Source organism: Mugil cephalus, chromosome 1 (genome assembly GCF_022458985.1).
Source record: "Mugil cephalus isolate CIBA_MC_2020 chromosome 1, CIBA_Mcephalus_1.1, whole genome shotgun sequence".
NCBI lineage: Eukaryota > Metazoa > Chordata > Actinopteri > Mugiliformes > Mugilidae > Mugil > Mugil cephalus.
This window is the reverse complement of record NC_061770.1, coordinates 40,830,607-40,849,471: the sequence shown is the minus strand read 5'-3', so window position 1 is coordinate 40,849,471 and position 18,865 is coordinate 40,830,607. Positions and strand designations below refer to the sequence as shown.

The 18,865-nt window shown below is 39.9% G+C and overlaps 1 protein-coding gene and 2 non-coding genes across 3 annotated transcripts; 1 reads left to right on the top strand and 2 right to left on the bottom strand.

Moving 5' to 3' along the window:
• Window positions 1-1,069: 1,069 nt before the first annotated feature.
• On the bottom strand, window positions 1,070-9,221 carry haus6 (HAUS augmin-like complex, subunit 6). Its single transcript, XM_047573424.1, has 16 exons — window positions 8,763-9,221; window positions 8,562-8,657; window positions 8,378-8,456; window positions 7,089-7,221; window positions 6,853-6,997; window positions 5,940-6,002; window positions 5,796-5,853; window positions 5,505-5,678; window positions 5,211-5,407; window positions 4,996-5,125; window positions 4,757-4,853; window positions 4,600-4,666; window positions 4,049-4,184; window positions 3,857-3,949; window positions 3,620-3,755; window positions 1,070-2,506 (listed from the first exon to the last, which is right to left on the bottom strand). The coding sequence occupies exons 1-16, from the start codon at window positions 8,903-8,905 to the stop codon at window positions 1,809-1,811; spliced, it is 2,445 nt and encodes an 814-aa protein (XP_047429380.1). The 5' UTR covers window positions 8,906-9,221; the 3' UTR covers window positions 1,070-1,808.
• Window positions 4,424-4,554, bottom strand: LOC124999125. The gene has a single exon (XR_007111151.1). It is a non-coding gene; the product is annotated as a small Cajal body-specific RNA 8 (non-coding RNA).
• Window positions 9,222-13,781: 4,560 nt separating the features above from the next.
• On the top strand, window positions 13,782-13,854 carry trnar-ccu. The gene has a single exon. It is a non-coding gene; the product is annotated as a tRNA-Arg (tRNA).
• Window positions 13,855-18,865: the final 5,011 nt, after the last annotated feature.

Here is an 18,865-nt window from a genome sequence, read left to right as displayed (position 1 = left end):
GCCAGCCCTCCAAGAATGTAACTTAAGTAACTGACAATAAAAATACAGCATGAATTAATATTATATTATATATATATTATATTAATATTACCTGACACTAAATGTGAACCACAACACCAGGTTTCTGTGCCTGTATTCTAGTTGTTTCTTAGTAATGCAGCAATCCATTTACTTCTCTTTTCTTTGGCAGTCGAAGACATCTGTAAAAATATATCTCCGACTGCTTTTCAAATCTGTTGGAACAGTCAATCGCACAACAGCTCTTCAAACTATTCAAACTAATGCTGCTAATATCCATGCTCAATTGTCACTTTTTTGCACTGTAAACACGGAAACTTCACTTGCTGTGACGACGATACACTGCTGTACATGGAAGTAGCTGCTGTTGAAAGTGAGAAGTATCGATATCGGCAACACTGTTCCTGTATGTATTTGGTATCGGGTCATTTTGCAGTATCGCCCACCCATATCTGAATCGATGTCTCTTTCAGACTGGAACCGCCCAGAAGAGGCGAAGCTGTCAGCACACGTTCAAAACATGGTGAACGAACGTACCGCTGTATTCACAATAAAGGTATTCACCGAGTCCTCACACGCAGTTATACATAGTACAATGTACGTTGAAATGTATTGTTGCACCTGCAGGCAGTAGTGAAAAAAAAAGTACTACAGTAAAAGCAGTTTTAAGTCCACACAACACACAATATGTATATATAGGTATCAATGTATAACTGAGGAAAATAAAATTAAGTTAAATAAAATATATGTGGGTTTAAAATATATATAGTGTATTACATTTATGGCATATTTGACTTTTTTGTATATACTTTGTTCCTTTATTTGCACATCATGCTGATCACTTGTGCCTTACTTAAAGTTTTCTTAATCTTAGATATAACACATCTGCATTTTTCCATCAAATTGTTTTATTTATACAAACAGAACATGTACATTTAAGTTACAACACTATAGATGTTAAAAATCAGCTACATTTCTCTTAAATTCATCCCAGCTGTTAATGCTTATTCTTACTAAGAACAAAGTCTTTACAAAAACTGTCATGCGCCGATCAAAAGACAATACGGGCAATGTTTATTTCCGTTTAGTGGTTTCTCCTGGTTTACTTGGAAGAACACTCAGAACTACAACCAAATGGAAAAACAATTAGTTGCAAACCACAAGGCGAAAAATCCAAAAGGCACATTTCCCTGTTTAATATGAAGGAAAAAATGTTTTGACTTCCTGCTTTGAGAGTTTTAAACTGCCACCTTGACTTGGCTATTTTACAAAAGGTTTGCCCAGTTTCTGACGCCCCCTTCTGGTAAACGGGAGTAGTAACATCAGTTAAAATAAAAAAAAAGGTGCTGTCGGCAAACGATGATGTGCTGCACTCTCAATAAGAACAAGGCATTAAACCCAGTCAGTGTGTAAAAGGTTAAAAAAAACAAAAAAATGATCAGACGTCCCACCACTCGGCTCCAGATAAGATTTCGTACCCTTCAGTACATTCACTTCTACTTTAAAATTAAAGTAAATCTCCAAATCTTGTTACAACATTGTGGCCAGGAACTACATAGTGCATTGTACATATTATACTGGAAAAAACGCACACAAGCATTTTCATAGCTTCAGTCTAAATAGTTTCAACATTTAAAGTTAATTCAAGTTCTTGACAAGAGTTTATTTACACAAAAAAAGAATAAAGTTATCCACCATTTTGAATTTTTTTATTATTTGTTAAGGAGTTAATGTTACAATATTAATGTAAATCAAAACGTAAACGTGAAGGCTGGGTCCTCTCAGTGTGGCTAACACTTCATGTCATCGATTGGGGAGAATGAAATGAGTGGGGGGAGGCTGTACTCCTGTTTCTTTTGGGGGAACTGTGTCTCCAGAGCGTCCAGGTCCAGGGAGAAGACCTTGTCGGTGGTTTCCATTGATCTTGTGTAGTCTCTGTCCAAACCAGAAACCGAGTAATCCGACAGAAGGCACTCAGGTGTCCTTACGTCTCCCATAAAGGAGCCGTCGTTGTACGCTTGTTGGATCTCAGCCAGGTGACGACGCGTGGATATCGGCGTCTGGCTCACCTCCATCTTCAACGAAGGGAGGAGCAGCTCCTCGTCCTCACTCTTCACGTCCGCAGCTTCGTCGTCGAGGCTCAGCAGGCTGTCGCAGCTCGACAGTTCGGGAAGAGTTTCCTGGTTGAGGTTGAACTGGACCGCGCTGCTTCCTGTGCCGCTGGAGTCGTCGAGAGCCTCCATGTTGAAGGTGTCCCACAGGAGAGTGGACTTGGGTAAGCCCCCTTGCTGGCTGGCAGGTGGGCTGCTGAGGCTGGTGACGGGAGGAGTGGTGGTTTGGGAGGGAGCGTCGGGGCTCGGCAACACATTGTAGGACTCGTTGAGGGGGCTCAGTCGTCTCGTTACGCTGCTGTTGAACTCTGCGCGCTGATGCTTTTTAGCTTCGTCTTCTTGCACCGCCTTTCTCCAGGAGCTTTTCACATCCTTAACTTGAATAAACAGGAAAGAGGAGAAAGGTTAACTCAAAGTAAATATTAAAGAAAGACAACCTACTAGGTTTACATGGATGCCATTCTGCTAATGCACTGCGCTAAACATTTGGTGACGAGACTCCAGGAAGGAGACACATGAAGGTAACGAGTTGCTACAGAAAAGGAGACAAACAGGGTTGGCTATGAGGAGCACACAAACTCATTACTCCTACAGTCCAATTTACAGACATTGTGGAATATCAAACAGCTCCAATAATGTTCAAGGCTAAAAGTAATGTATTACCAATAAATTAATTTGTACGACCAGGAAAAGTTTGCGTTTCAGTCGGTGTGAGAATATGGAACAGGTTCAGCACGGAGTTAAAGCAATGTTCAAACCTGAAACGGCTTAAAATGAGGAACAAAGACACTATTTTCAAGAGGTACAGGGACGAGTGAGGTGTTGGCTAGTACTAAGTGTTATGGGGATGAATATAAAAACTTATCAGAAGGCTTTTTTTTTTACTATAATTATCAGGTCACATCTTCAAAGTAACCTCCGGCTTTAACAAAAGCACAGCGTATACGAGGAATATTTGTACGTAGACTCTCAAGACAAAGTTAAAGTGAATAATGCAAACTAATTTTTACTTTTGCACTAAAGTTGTGACTCTTACAAATATTTGCCTTTCTTTCGCCGTTATTTAGTCAGCAATGTTCTGGCAACATTAATCTACACCTAAAGCTAAATTGAGGAAAATGGTTCATATCAATAAAAGCAAAGTCTGATCATGTAGTAAATACATCCCAAAATACATAGAATTAGTTTGAGTTTATAAGGTTTCTTCCCACTCCTTTTAAAATATATACGTGTGTCTTATGTTTAAATGTTTTGTCTTATTTAATATTATGCATTTTTTTGTCTTCATATTCGAAATAAACTTCAAATCAAAAAATGAAAACAAAGCATCTGTCCAGGTCATTTGCTTCCATTTATTAAAAGTAAAGCTCCTCAATGAGCAGAACCACTTTGCACATGTCAAAAATGTGATGAATGTTTTGGGGCAAGATCATTTTATGGAGGGTTCATACAAACAGTTGAAGAATTATAGTCCAACACAGGTAACTTACTCAGGCTCTCAGGTGTACGTGGCAGCTGTTTCCTAGCAGAGAAGGGGTCTCGCTGCAGAGTGCAGAGAAGTCCCTCCAAATCCAAACCTTTCTCTCTGCCCTCTGAAGGACTGGTCGTCGTAACAGCCTCTGCAAACTAACACAAACACAGGTCAGTCTGTTTTAAAATAGGTCTACCAGTATTTATAAGTCCAAGGCTTAAAAGCTTTGACATTTGTGTAAGTGTGAGAACTGTACCTGTTCAGCGAGGTTCTCATATTCCATGTCCAGTATCTGAGTCTTGGTCTTCACGGCTGCAACCTTCTGATGAGTCGTCTTCCTCACACTGGCCTAAAAACAACAAGCACAGGTTTGTTAAATACCGTCTATTACAGGAGCTCATGTATAGAAGCTAAAAGGTGGAAAAGTTAGGTCGAATACAACACTTGCCTCAAGTGCGGGTGCAGGTGAAGCCTTTTGAGGAGGGGATGGAGGAGTGTCTAAAAGCCAGTCCAGAGACGTATTTGCTCGCAATGCTTCGGTGACAACGGGACTCTCAGCCCTCTCAACTGTTGCAGGACAGGGCCTGTTTTTAAAAAAAGACAAAACACGTTATTAGAAACACATCCAGCAAAGTGCATTTCCAAGTCATTATTTTCTGCCAGTGACATTTAGTTCAGTTACAGTAAAAGCTACTTTTCCGTGGCTATTAACAGCCGGCTATGTGGCCTCGGATCACTGCTAATCCCCAGGGAAAGACGGCACATTGCCCTGCACCTGTCTTCAGTTGGACTGAATGGACGAGTTCATGCAAGGTAACTTTAATCGTGTCTGCTCCGTATCTGTCCGTGGCGATTTCTCTCAATTCGCCACGGTCATCAGAGAGCAGGGATGCTATAGGGAGGACTAGTGACGGACAGAGCACTGCTTAGGACTGTCCAGGTATCTGCCTCCCAGCACAACCTAACACAACACAACTATTTAAATAAAAGTGGGATTACGTTTTGAGGTTGGAATAAATAAGGTGCACATCTTCCTGCGATTTCCTCCTCTCTGCAGGTTTCTCCTCTGGAAACAACAACAACAAACTACAATTAGAAACAAAAAGAAACTTTCCAGTATCATACATGGACTGCGATGTCATCAGATTCTGCTCACCAAGTAGTTTAGCGGGGTATTTGGAGAAGATGCTGCTTTTGTGACAGGCTGCTGGTTCAAATGACAACGGAGCCATCGGTGAGAGGAAGCCAAGAACCTGAAATCGAAAAGAAATCAAGATGGATCAAATCAAAATGATAGTAAACTGTATTCTCTGTCACCGTACAACTTCACAAATTTAGCTTCATTTAAAATACATGGGAGCTATACGAAAAGCACAAATCCCACAGAAAACCCACCGGATCTTCATTCAGGAAAGAGACTAGAGGTGTGTCTTTCAGAGTGTCCATCCACTTCTTGTCCCACTCTGCCTCCAACTTCCTAATGGCACTCCTGACCTCAGGAACTTCTTCCTTAGAAACCTTCTCCCTGATGGGACCACAAGCAGCTGGTAGTTTAGATACACAGATCAGAGAAGCACCCCATTAAATTCGCGGTGCAGCTTGGCGTTTACCTGAGGAGATTGAGGTTCTGCAGTGCACGGGCCATCTGATCGCACTTCTCCTGCAGCAGCCGCGAGCTGGGCTGAGGGTTGGGGCCACGAGACGCCCGACGTCGCTCCTCCCTCAGGAGTTGCAACGAGTGGTTCATTAGCTCCATCACACTGAGGATGTTCAGCTGGCCGTCCTCATACACTTTCCCCGAGCTTAGCTGATGTAAAAGAAATGAAAAAAACTAACTGAATTCAATTCAACATGTAAGAAATATTGAGAAGCAGTGGAACAAACGGACCCATCTTCACTCTTACCTGATGTGGGAGCTGCTCGATTCTTTGCAGCAGACAACGTGGAATTGTTAGGACTCTGTCTGTCCCATCCAGGACGAACTGATCAACGTCCCCCTTCAAAACGCTTTCCACTGAACACCGGCCGTCTTTGATAGTCGACAGCATGTCCTCAATGGCCGACCATAACGACCGCACCTTAGAGCAACAAAGCATGCTTAGTTACTTACTCTTATTTAGTAAGAACCACTACTCTACTTACTGTTCGTATGAACAGATTTGTTTTTCCTACAGATCATGCTTTATGTTTTGCACCTTTCTGGCCTTCTCAGCTGTTGCAGCGTCGTCCTCTGCGGAACCAGCATCAAGATTCCTGAGAGCAGACAGATGCATTTGTTCAGTGTGTCGAACAACTTAAGGTTGAAATGTGAAAAGGTTAAAAATAAAGGCGATACATACGCAAGAAGCTCATCATACTTGGCACCCTCTGCATTGATGTCCCTCATAGAATTCACCAGATGCCTTCACAGAAGAAAATAAATGGTAGAAAGCAACATCCAGGTGCAAAGAAAAATACAAAGCAAACAAACTCTTCTACAACAAATCCATACTTAAAATACAAAGCTACTCAACTAAACTACATTGTGTTACCTGCTGGTGGACTGAGCCTACAGAGAGTGCTGGGACTGCACAGGCCAACTCACATTAATCACTTTCTACAACACTTGATGAGCATGAGACATCGCTAAGATAATCTGTTTCACCTGTGCTCTAATGTGAGAGGCAGGCTGATCGCTCCTACCAACCAGCCTCGTTAAACTGCTGCTTCAACAGTGAGTTGTTACGGATGAAACGTGCAACACCAAGGACAAAGAAATAGGAAAATATCTCAATTAATACTTATTGACATTACCACACAAGAACATAATATCTTGTTGAGGTATAGGGAAATACGTATAAAAGCACTTAACAAAAAAAAAAAGTCATAAAGATGGTTCATCATGCTGGGTACCTTGCTCATACAAATTCTTTGTTATTAAAATTCTCCAATTTAAAGTTGTGGGACCTAGTTAAATTCAAAATGGGTCGGATTTTGTTTAAAGCCTGAGATAAGTTGTTACCAGGCAACATCCAAATGTTGATCGTGGCCAGAGAGGAAGCAGCCGACAGTTCATTCAACTCTGAAAAGTATGCGAATCTCCATTTGTGGGGTCATATTAAAGTTAAATGTTCTAATCTTCCAAGATTGTTTAAATTTATACATGTTTCTTATGCATGTTTCATTGTGAGCAGCCCTTAATGAACTATTACGACAAAGGCTTACTACATTTAGCTGTAACCGCTTTGCTACTGCTGTACGTGTGCGACTTACTGGGCTCGTCTCTGGTATTCCTGGAGGAAACGATCCTGATCCTGTGCAGCTTTCAAAAACCTTTTATGGATCAGACTGAGCCTCTTGACCGCCATGTCCGAGGTGCAGGCGGGAATCGCTGCAGCCTCAGGAACCCAGCTGCCATCTGACGACGTAAATACTCAAGATTATGTGATGGAGTTTTGCCTACTACATGGAAACTAGATATGTGAATACAATTATCCATCAGGCCTTACCTGTGGTGAATGTCTTCATTTTCTGATGCATGACGTGAATGGCCAAATTCAGCATTAAGCTGGTGAATTTGGGGCCTCCGGGTGAGAGAAACAATGACGCCACCGCTTTGGATCCTGTGTTTCCGGCTTCATCCTGCACAGACACCCGAGAGAAATTACACAGTGGACTATATTAAATGACATCTACCTTCACATCTACGGCATGTTAACTTTAGCCTTGCAGCTTTAGCCATGGAGCGTAAACTACGAGACAGTATCAGCAAGGACTTCACGACACGATACATATCACAATACTTGAGTCATGATATGATACATAATTGTGATATTATGATATTGCGATATACTGCAATATCCTACATAGTTCAAGAAATTTTAAATGTAGCTTATACATACGTATATATGTACATCAGATGACAGTGATAACTCACTGGACAAATTGAGTCAAAAAAACTATTAATCCAAATGATCAATTTCCAGTTTATTGCACTTGTACAGAAAGATTGGTGGAGGAGGTGTGGAAGTCATTCACGATCAGCCCAAAACATGACTTTTTCTTTAAAATGTATATTAAGATATTCAAAATCAATACTGTATCAGAAGAAAAAATATTGCAATATATTGCCATATCAATATTTTTTCCCACCCCTAGACAGGAAATGTGGAGATGGGAATGACAGGCATCTACCAATAAACTTCCTGACTGACAAGCTTCATCTTCAGGCATGTTTCCTGTGTGAAGTTCCTTGTTTTAGCCATTTTTGTCTCTGAAGAACTTTCAAATGTACTGGCTTTATAAAAAGCACAGCCTTCATTAGTGGATCCCTGGTATCAAAATGACCCAATACTCAAAATGTCTTAAGTATTTTTTATAGAACTTTAAGTTTTAAATGGCTGTTTTGGGATTTGTTTAGTATTTTGTCCGTGATTGTACAAAAAGAATGATTTATTAATGCAATGTTTCACAAATATATGGTGAGTCCGTCCTGTATATTCACTCCACCCATTTATTGCAATATTCAACTAAGGGCTGCATCAGCCACATTATGTATATTGTGATGCACCATGTGACATAGGTCTTTTCGCTCTACTTTGTGCATACTGGATATATTTTTATATATTATATATTCTCAACATTTGCACATTTTGTTTTTTTGTTCAGTTGCTGCACCATAAGCTTTTTAGGAAGGTAATTTCAATCCTGTATTGTGTTGCACATGTCATAACAATAAAGTTGACCTGAATTGATAATAACATCATGTGAGAATTACAGCTGGCACTAAAAATCTCACCATTATCTCTCGCAGCCAAATGCAGGTAATTTTGCGGAACTCTGCATCTGCTTTGTGGTTCAAAACGGGCCAGCAGTACCTGATCCGAATAAAAAAATAAAAAGAAAAAGGGATGAATGTGCAGCAGCAACTACATTCAAACATGAACCGTGTTTATAGTGAAGTAGCAACAAAGGGCCTTCACCTGTAAGCTTCATGAAATCGAGTCGGGCTGAGCTTCTCCAACAGGAAATGGATAACTATGTGAAAGGCATCTTTGTTGGGCTTGTCGAACATATTCCTATTGGGTGTGAAATAAACTTTAGTCAGAATCAAATGTTATGGTTTGAAATGTCAAAAAAAGGAAAAAAAAAAAGAAAAAGTTAACGTATCTATCCAGACTCACGCTCCCAGGTTGATGTGTTTGACGTTAACGTTGGTTTTGCCGGCGACCGCCGACGTGTGGATGTCGGGTTGAAATCCCAGCCCGAGAAGCGCAAACCACAGATATCGTCCATTTTCCTTCTGCATTAACGTCGGGTTTGCCATTACTCCCAAGAAGAACAAACCCCGTCGCCCGGTGGTGTCTCGTCTCTCAACGGGAAACAGGTCGCAGACTAAGGACTAGCCTCCTCCCTGCTATCTAACCGCACGATAACTCTCCAACTTGATTTGAGTTCGCCGATATACATTTAACGAAACAGAACATACGTGACAAGAAATACAGATACGTTGTGTTACAAGAGCAGACTGAGTTGCAGCTACGTTTAGGTTCACATTTGTTAAAATTAAGTTAACTAAAGTTACTCGGGAACCAATAACACAACAACCAACACGCGAACCGCCAATTTTTTTTCAATGCTGACCCGGATGTTTTTAACATCTACTTCCGGTTACAGGAGTTTGCCCTCTTTTCTTTTTATTTTATTTTTGTATAACTTCGTGGTAGTTACGCTTTTGGCTATTGTATTTGGCAATTTGGTGTGTATTTTTTTTTTTTTAGCACATTGTGATATTTCAAACTCAAATCCCATAATGCTCCATTTTTACACGGTATAACCTAAATTATTACGTTGCGACCACTGACGGAGAAACGTGTCCTCTTTAAAAACGCACTAAAACAGCACATATTATTATTATTATTATTTTTTTTTTTTACATAAATCTTGTAATCCACTCCAGTACTAATCACAAAAACAGAAATCAATCGGTTGCCCAATAGAGGGCGCTAAGGCACAGTCCCACCATTCAACACTCAACTCATTACCTTGAATAAGACATAAAAAAAGTTAAATAAAAATAAAATAATAAAATAAAAAATATTTCGAAATATATGTATATATATTTTTAGATGTGCAGGATAAATATTTTATTGTTAATGATGCCACTGCACCTTATCTACCTATGTATTTTGTGTTTTTAAGCGTCCTTGCCCTACGTCCTTGTTTTTAATTTGGCTTTTATTTTGATACCTCAGTATTTTATTCTATTGTATCTTATTGTATTCAAATACCGGACTGTTATGACAACCTAATTTCCCTTCAGGAATGAATAAAGTTATCCATCTATCCATCTATCTATCGTTGTTTGATTGGTGACGTATTTCCGCCCTGGGGCGCAAAAATCTTTGCCCATAGACTCTCGTTAAAAGTTGTACATGCGCAGTAACCTCTCCAAGTCGCCCAGAGATGAATTCAGCTTGATTTGCATACCACCACCCTCCCGCCATGGGGCTGACGTCAGAGCCGTCTGTCATAAAGTCAGGCTGATGTAACAGGTCGAGCCGCGGGAGTTGGAGATGATCGGACAGAGATGGAAAATGGAGAAAGAGAAATTAAATAATGTGAAGTCACCTAAAACAATACCTTTTGAGAGGAGAAGCTCGACGTGAAAGAGCTTGGACCTGATCATCGCAGTTAATCAGGAGTCCAAAGACAGAGGGAGACAGTACACTCGGTCTTTTTCCAGGGCTTGGTTTAGCAACAAGGCTAGGCTAACTGCATGTAGCAAAGCTAATGCTTTCCCTGCCTCCTTTATCAAACGTCAGGACCTGACCCTTTTTATCACAATCCTTTTAAAGCTCTGCTGGTTTACTGTGTACAAACTGCCCTTTTGACATTTTTTTAAAAAAAAAAATATGTGATTTGATATTTGATTTTGTCCCTCTCCGAAACTAAGAGGTGTCTTTTATGTACAGTGGCGGAAAAAGGTTTTTGGACACGCTTAACATTTTAAACAATCTTAAATATTATCATGAAATATTTGTGGGAAAATCTTTTTTTGTGTTTCAAAAGGTGTGGCTGAATTAGACAGACACAAACCAATACAAATGATACTTATTTTGTTCATTGTTTACAAGAAAAACTATAAAACTAAATACTGTTTCAATATGTCAGTTATCAACATTGTCAGTATCAAAGTCAATAAATAACGGAGAATGTGTTCAAAACAAAAAAATAAATAAACCATCACTTCGTCAAACTAATATTCAGTACTCCTGCCATTAGCAGCAGCAGAGCTCTAATCCTGGCAGGCATTTTCTCCGCAAGCCTTTCGCACGGTTGAGTGGTAAACTTGTCCCATTCTTCGTGAACTACAACTTTTAATTCTTATAAATTCTTCGGTTTGCGCTAAGAAACAGACCTTTTGATAATCCACCACAGATTTTCAATGGGACTCGTGTGGGGACTGAGTTGGCCACTGTAAGACCTGTCTTATGTATTTTTATGGAGCCATTTCATTTTTATCGTTTCATAATTCGTCATGACTGTACTAAAAGAAATTACAATTTATTTCACAAATGCATAGGGGTGTTTGAAAACTTTTGTCCACCATTGTCTATAAGGTAATTGTTAATGTCTGGGGCTGTTTTATTTCATGTTTGTTGTTTTGTATTTATTGACTTGAGTTTTGCTTTGAATAAAAACTATTTTTTCTAAAGATACCACATGTTTTCTCCGAAAGGTGAGATACAGACTTCTTTTATTCACAGTCTTTGAGTCTTTATGCATCCCAGTGCTGAAGTTGTGTGATGTGAGACTTTTTGATTAAATATAAAAGGAAAGAAAAAAGTCTAAAATCTGTCCCAAACCTGTATCTTGGATGGTCTCAGAGTGAAGGACAAGATCATATAAATGATTTTCTTCTGAAAAGAGCAAAATACAGTGTCCAACTTAAAAGAAAAATAATTATACGCTATGCATGTTTATTGTTATTGTTTGTTTCATTTTTATTTATTTTTTCTGTCGCCATGTCCTCTTTACTGGAGGATCTTCTTAATGACGTTGCGTACGCTGGTCAGAAAGATTTTGTTTCCTTTTCTGGTGAAGTGCACTTTGTCTGGTAGAAATACTGAGTCGTCCAAGTATCTCAGGAGAGGATGTTCGATGACTTCACCATTAAAGGAGCCGACAGCCTCTCTCATGGCTCTGTTGATGGCCTTCCTGTCGTTGTCGATCCATTTTGGCTCTCCGTATCTCCACGACTGACGTTGATTGATGCAGGAATACGCAATTGTCATTGAGGGGAACTCTTGGTGGAGCTGCATCAAATCTCCTGTCATTTGTGAAGTCAGTTCTCTGGCGGATGTGAGCCCCAGATTGTTGCCTCCGGCGTGGACGACCAGGATGTCAGGGGGACTCTGTGTGGACAGTTGAGTGTAAAAACGAGGAAGGACTTCACTCCAGCGCATGCCTCCTTTTCCAAACCACTGAACTTTGGCGTTTAGTCCAAAGTTCTCTCCAAACATTTCACGCGCTGGCTCCTCTGCTCGTTTAATGTAACTAGACCCAATGATCCAGATCTTAGTTACATTCTCGTCCTCCTTTCTCTGTTTCTTTCTCGGCATGTCGTCACTCTGTGATCTGAAAGCTTTCCTCTTTAGAAGTTTCAGCCGTAGATCGTTAGGAGAGATGACTTTAGAGAAGCTTGGACTCATTGTGTAGTCTTTCTCCTCTTTGTCTGTGCTCATCTTCAGCCTTTTGGGGGAGGGGACCTTTGAGATGTCATCACTGCATGTTGCAGACCTCTCTCCAGAAATCTTCCTCTTCTTCCCAACTTGGAAAGAGCTTCTGTCACGTCTCTGTGCAGAATTGTAGTCTACCATCTTTCTGTTCAGAAGAGGCTTGTAGGGGGTCTTGTCAGATGTATCCTCTTGAAACGATGACGGCAGGTTCTGTAGATTTTGGGCTCCACTGTAGAAGCTGGTGGATGCTTGGTCTCCTGAGGGCAGCTCCTGAAAGGACCTCTGGTTTACGCCTTCGATGGAGATTGAAGACGTGGAGGAGAGCCAGGTTCCTCTGAAGACTTGGAGGTTGTCAGACATGTTTATATCTGAGAACTTAAAGCTTGTAGCTCCAAACTGAGTTCAGAGATGTTTCTCCAAAGTGTTTCCAAACAAACACTGTTGAAGAATGCTGAAGAGTTGAAGAAACGTAACTTGAATTGTGCGTGCACTAACAAATGTTTACCGATCGACTGACTTCTGGTAACTGAGTTTGTTGTGTTCTGGAATGTTTTCAAGTATCAAAGAGTTTAGCATTTGGCTTTGAAGATGTTGCCTAGCAACAGGGCAATCTAGGCCCCGCCCACAGTGTGTGATATGTGATTGGCTGGTTTATGGAGGAAACCTTCAAATGGACTTGAACACAACATGGCTGGTGTTCAGGGCGTGTTATCAGTATCAGGCCAAAAATCATAGAGGCAAAGAGAACGCCAACAAGCATTTCTCAATTACACCTCCTTAATGCTGACTGCAAATGGCGTCATGGTGTCCATGTACACAAGTATGAACGGCGCCCCCTTGAAATTTTCTCTGCCTCATGAGTCGAACGTTTCAGAGGCGTTTAAGTTTGTGAGTTATGGCGTGGTTGACATAATCAAAAATGACAGAACCGTTTTCTTCGCACTTTTATAAAATGGAAAATGTTGATATTCTCAACCATCTTTACGTTTCCTACATTAAGTTGAGCCATTTGTTAACCTGCTAAACTGTTTCTAGACATCAACAGAGTTCTCATGACTTTTGGCTTATGTTACCACTTGAACACCAAGCATTTTGTCCATCCTTATAAATTCCCGACATTTTTCATTTAACATTAGTGAGGTTCTGAAGACAAGGGGGCCCTGTTCAAATCCACAAATCATCTAAAATGACTCAAATTAGAAGAGAATAAAATAACCAAACAGGTCATGACTTAGAGAAATCTAAGCAGCAGCAGAATCCATTGATGGAGAGTAATCATGATAGTAAATTGATGTGGTGGAAGAGTGTAATTGTGCACTACTGTACCTTTTCATAAGCCCTACAGGTAGATTTTTTTTTTGGATGGATTCGATTGATGTATATGTCTATACAAGGAGCATTTACTATGATTTATACATTTTAATCGTCACAATTTTTGTCTCTTAAAGCTAACATTACAGAGCCTCAGTGGCCTAATGGATAAGGCACTGGCCTCCTAAGCCAGGGATTGTGGGTTCAAGTCCCATCTGGGGTGCTTTCTAGCAGAGTGGCGCAGCGGAAGCGTGCTGGGCCCATAACCCAGAGGTCGATGGATCGAAACCATCCTCTGCTAGGCTTTTAATTCAGATTTCACAACAAATGCAATATTGTTCTGTAACTTTTCATGTTCTCCTTGGATTTACTGTTTGGACTGCAGTTGTTCCTGTGAGTTCACTTTCCCTTCACTTGAGGATTCATTTTATTCAATCTTAGTTATTTTTCAGTCCTATTGTCAGTGTGTGTGACAGTGAAGCCCCCTACCACCACCACCACACAAACATAATATTCACATTTGTATTCATAAGGTTGATAATAATGTTAAATCCATAAAACGTTACAATTATAATGTAGTGATTAGTGTAGACTTCTAACTTCTGAGTTTTAAAGTACATATATAAACTTGTCAATTAAGTAGTCAATTATACGGATAAGATCTAACTGCCAAAAAAAATAAGAATTATGTGTAAATGTATGACATATGACTTCCACCATATTTTAGGGCTCAAGTGGTGATTAACTTCTCATTTTTATTATTATTATTGAAGATTGTTTAACAACAAATGGGCATCAGTTAGCAGTAGCAGCAGGAACGATATATGATCAAAACTAACAAAAATAGTAAATAAAATAAATTGACTTCACTGGGCTTAATCAATAAACATTAGAAACTTGGACAGTCTTAAGGTCCTTCTGTTATTCAATATCTTTAAGAGTACAAGAAAAGTTTTAAGTCATTTCAAGGATCTGTAAATTATTTTCTTCTGAAAAGAACAAAGCACAGTTACTAAATAAACAATTTTAAAAACATATTTTTAAGTAATTATGCGGTATGCATGTTTGTTGTTTGTTTAATTTTTATTTATTTGTGTCCTCTTTACTGGAGGATCTTCTTAATGACGTTGCGTACGCTGGTCAGAAAGATTTCGTTTCCTTTTCTGGTGAAGTGCACTTTGTCTGGTAGAAATACTGAGTCGTCCAAGTATCTCAGGAGAGGATGTTTGATGACTTCACCATTAAAGGAGCTGACAGCCTCTCTCATGGCTCTGTTGATGGCCTTCCTGTTGTTGTCGATCCATTTTGGCTCTCCGTATCTCCACGACTGACGTTGATTGATGCAGGAATACGCAATTGTCATTGAGGGGAACTCTTGGTGGAGCTGCATCAAATCTCCTGTCATTTGTGAAGTCAGTTCTCTGGCAGATGTGAGCCCCAGATTGTTGCCTCCGGCGTGGACGACCAGGATGTCAGGGGGACTCTGTGTGGACAGTTCAGTGTAAAAACGAGGAAGGACTTCACTCCAGCGCATGCCTCCTTTTCCAAACCACTGAACTTTGGCGTTTAGTCCAAAGTTCTCTCCAAACATTTCACGCGCTGGCTCCTCTGCTCGTTTAATGTAACTAGACCCAATGATCCAGATCTTAGTTACATTCTCGTCCTCCTTTCTCTGTTTCTTTCTCGGCATGTCGTCGAGCTCTCTGTGATCTGAAAGCTTTCCTCTTTAGAAGTTTCAGCCGTAGATCGTTAGGAGAGATGACCATAGAGAAGCTTGGACTCATTGTGTAGTCTTTCTCCTCTTTTTCTGTGCTCATCTTCAGCCTTTTGGGGGAGGGGACCTTTGAGATGTCATCACTGCATGTTGCAGACCTCTCTCCAGAGATCTTCCTCTTCTTCCCAACTTGGAAGGAGCTTCTGTCACGTCTCTGTGCAGAATTGTCGTCTACCATCTTTCTGTTCAGAAGAGGCTTGTAGGGGGTCTTGTCAGATTTATCCTCTTCAATCAATGACGGCAGGTTCTGTAGATTTTGGGCTTCACTGTAGAAGCTGGTGGATGCTTGGTCTCCTGAGGGCAGCTCCTGAAAGGACCTTTGGTTTACGCCTTCAATGGATTTTGAAGACGTGGAGGAGAGCCAGGTTCCTCTGAAGACTTGGAGGATGTCAGACATGTTTATGTCTTAGAACTTGCGGCTTGTAGCTCCAAACTGAGTTCAGCGATGTTTCTTCAAAGTGTTTCCAAACAAACACTGTTGAAGAATGCTGAAGAGTTGAAGAAACGTAACTTGAATTGTGCGTGCACAAACAAATGTTTGTTGTGTTATGGAAAGTATCAAAAAGAGTTTAGCATTTGGCTTTGAAGATGGTGCCTAACAACAGGGCAATCTAGGCCCCGCCCACAGTGTGTGATATGTGATTGGCTGGTTTATGGAGAAAAACGTGCAGTTGGTTCATGGATCTATTATAAGAACCATGGGTTGGTTAAAACGACCTCTCAACCTGTGTCAATGATACAATGACACAGATACAATGACCTCGCAACCATTACTTTTACGTTAGTTTTAACCACATAGCAGCGAATATATTTGTAAACAAACACTAATCTAGCCAAAAACAAGCTAGCAAATGTAACGTTCGTAGTAGTTTTAATAGGCCAGAAAGCTCGTAAAGTAGTAAATAAATACATAACTTACCTTTCCCATGATCAAAAAGATTTTTTGGTCCTCCAGGTGATAAAGTTTTGCCTCGGTGACCCAACCTCAGGTGAAGTACCGGTAGGCTTCGGTGCTCTTGTAAGCCTTCAGGGACTTGCCGGTGTTGGGGGATGGATTATGAATTAGATAAATGTATATGTCAGCAAAGGACAAATTTGGCAAATTTAAGGCAGATTGAAGGGGAATTAGCATTTCAAGGGCAATTAAATAGGGATCGAAACCCAAAATACCAATTTTCTTTAAATAGCATTGTTTTTCGGAAGGTGAAAGATACGCATTTGCCGTTTGACTGGCCATTTTTCTCCGGGACCGGGTGGTGGCGCTAAGTCCTAAAGATGGCGGCCTTAACAGTCTCATCTGGGGTGCTTTCTAGCAGAGTGGTGCTGGGCCTATAACCAAAAGGTGATGGATCAAATCCATCCTCTGCTAGGCTTTTGACTGGACAGTATGTTTGAATTTGGCGTTCAATGTTAATGCACGCGCTTTTTTTGGCTGAGGTCTTTTGCAGAAACAATGCCACACATAGATCTGGGATATCAGCCCTTCTATATCTAAATGTGGTTTCGCAATGAATCGACATTTACGGAGAAATATTCGACACGACACTAAGGAACACTGGATCGCTGTCAAGACAGATGATCAGATCTGGGGCCTCATCTACGAAGACTTGCGTGACTTGCATTCCTTTAAGAACACGTTATTTCATGTTCAATTTTTTAAATCAACAAATCAATCATTTTCAAAAAACTGAATATATTTTGGATGTGGATGGAATGGCAAAGATATTCACAAAACATGTAATGCAGTCTCAGAGACCTATTTCAACTGGACTTTTCACCCAAACCAACAACATGTGGAGGAAATCACAACTAACGTTGAAATGGGAAAGTTGGGAAAATATTAACTCAACACAGCAATGGTTGCTGAACACCTGAATTTCTATCTGCCATACAAAAACGTGTGAGGAAGATCTTGGATCTCTCTCCTTGGTCTGAATAATCAAACTCACCTGCTGTACAAAGATCTGTACAAAACAATCCAGGCCAAATGCAATGACTCTCCTCTTTTCAGCACGTTACCTACTCTGGGCTGTAAAGCTGGGTGCTCAATCTGTTAATTTTTGGGGAGATCTTTTTTACACTGAGGTCCATCGGGATTTACTGCACAAATTCAAAAGTGTACTACAGTTTTATTGGGATATTGTATGTTGAGTGCATATATGAGTCCGAAGAACATGGCAACAGATTACCATGCTTGTATGTTCCAGCTGATCAGCCTCAGCTTCCTGCATACCCTGCACTCACGCACAAAAAAGCAACACAAGTGTAAGAATATACAGTAGAGTGCAGATCTTGGCCAAGTCTCTTTACTTACCTACATATTGGATATTTTACTGCACACAGAAAAAAGTTCTCAGTTTAGACTCTTGGTGGCACTAGGTCAAAGGTCAGGGGTCATCTCAAATTAATGGGCTATTTTCTCAGGACTATTTTTGGTGGCATTTTGACAATACAAATAAAAAAATTTAAGAAATATGTTTTACTAGAAAGAAATTAGTAGTTTTTAAATAACATTACATTGTGAACTTCAGATGAGGATAGGAAGTGATTTTCTACTAAGGATCCAGAATGTTAAGTGTCAGAATACAGATGTTTTTGTTGGTTGCAGTTGTTCAAACATATTAAACCAAGGCTATAGGCTATATAATAAATGAATGAATGAGTAATTATGTCATGTAATTCTTGCGCTAACCTTTTCATTTTCATAATTCTATTCCAGGGTGTCCTAAAATGGCTTCAATTCAAATCTTATAAGTGTCAATCTTTATAAATCATTCAGAAGTTTTAATCAAATTCATGAGGACGACATTTCAGCTTAACCTTGCTGTAAAAAATAATTTAAAAGTCTTAAATGTTTTAAACATAAACTTGCCTTAAAAGTCATTAAAATGTCTTTTAATTCACAAGGTCGTAATTTCAACAAACTTACCATGAATGTCAATTTTAAATTTTAATCGAGATGGTTTTTCAATTCATTTGTTTCAACATTACTAAAGATATTTCTGCATCAGAGCAAGTCTGATGTTAATCTCTTAAATCCACCTCTGAATTTAATACTTCTTTTGCACTTTTGCACCCGCTGAGAAAACCTGCAGACAAACCTCAGTGAATACTTGGCTCCCAGTTCTATGGGAAAAGGTCCTGGTTTGAAGTGGGAAAGGTGTTAAAAATCAGCCTTAAGTGTAGTTAAAGTTGGTCTTTCAAAGCTCTTTAAAATATTAAATTTAACTCTCCTATAAGTGCCCTTGTGCACTCTTCTGCAGCTTATCTTCCTACTTGTTCATTTTCTCCTTTATTTTTCTATCCTATTACCAATAAAACATTTCACTACATATATATACCTGATGCACTCAGTACTTGAAAGTGTTTTACCACTGAATTTGAAATTTAAAATTTATAAATGTGTGACATGTTATCTTGCAGTGTCTGCAGAGTAAACAGCTTAGAAGATGGGGACTCT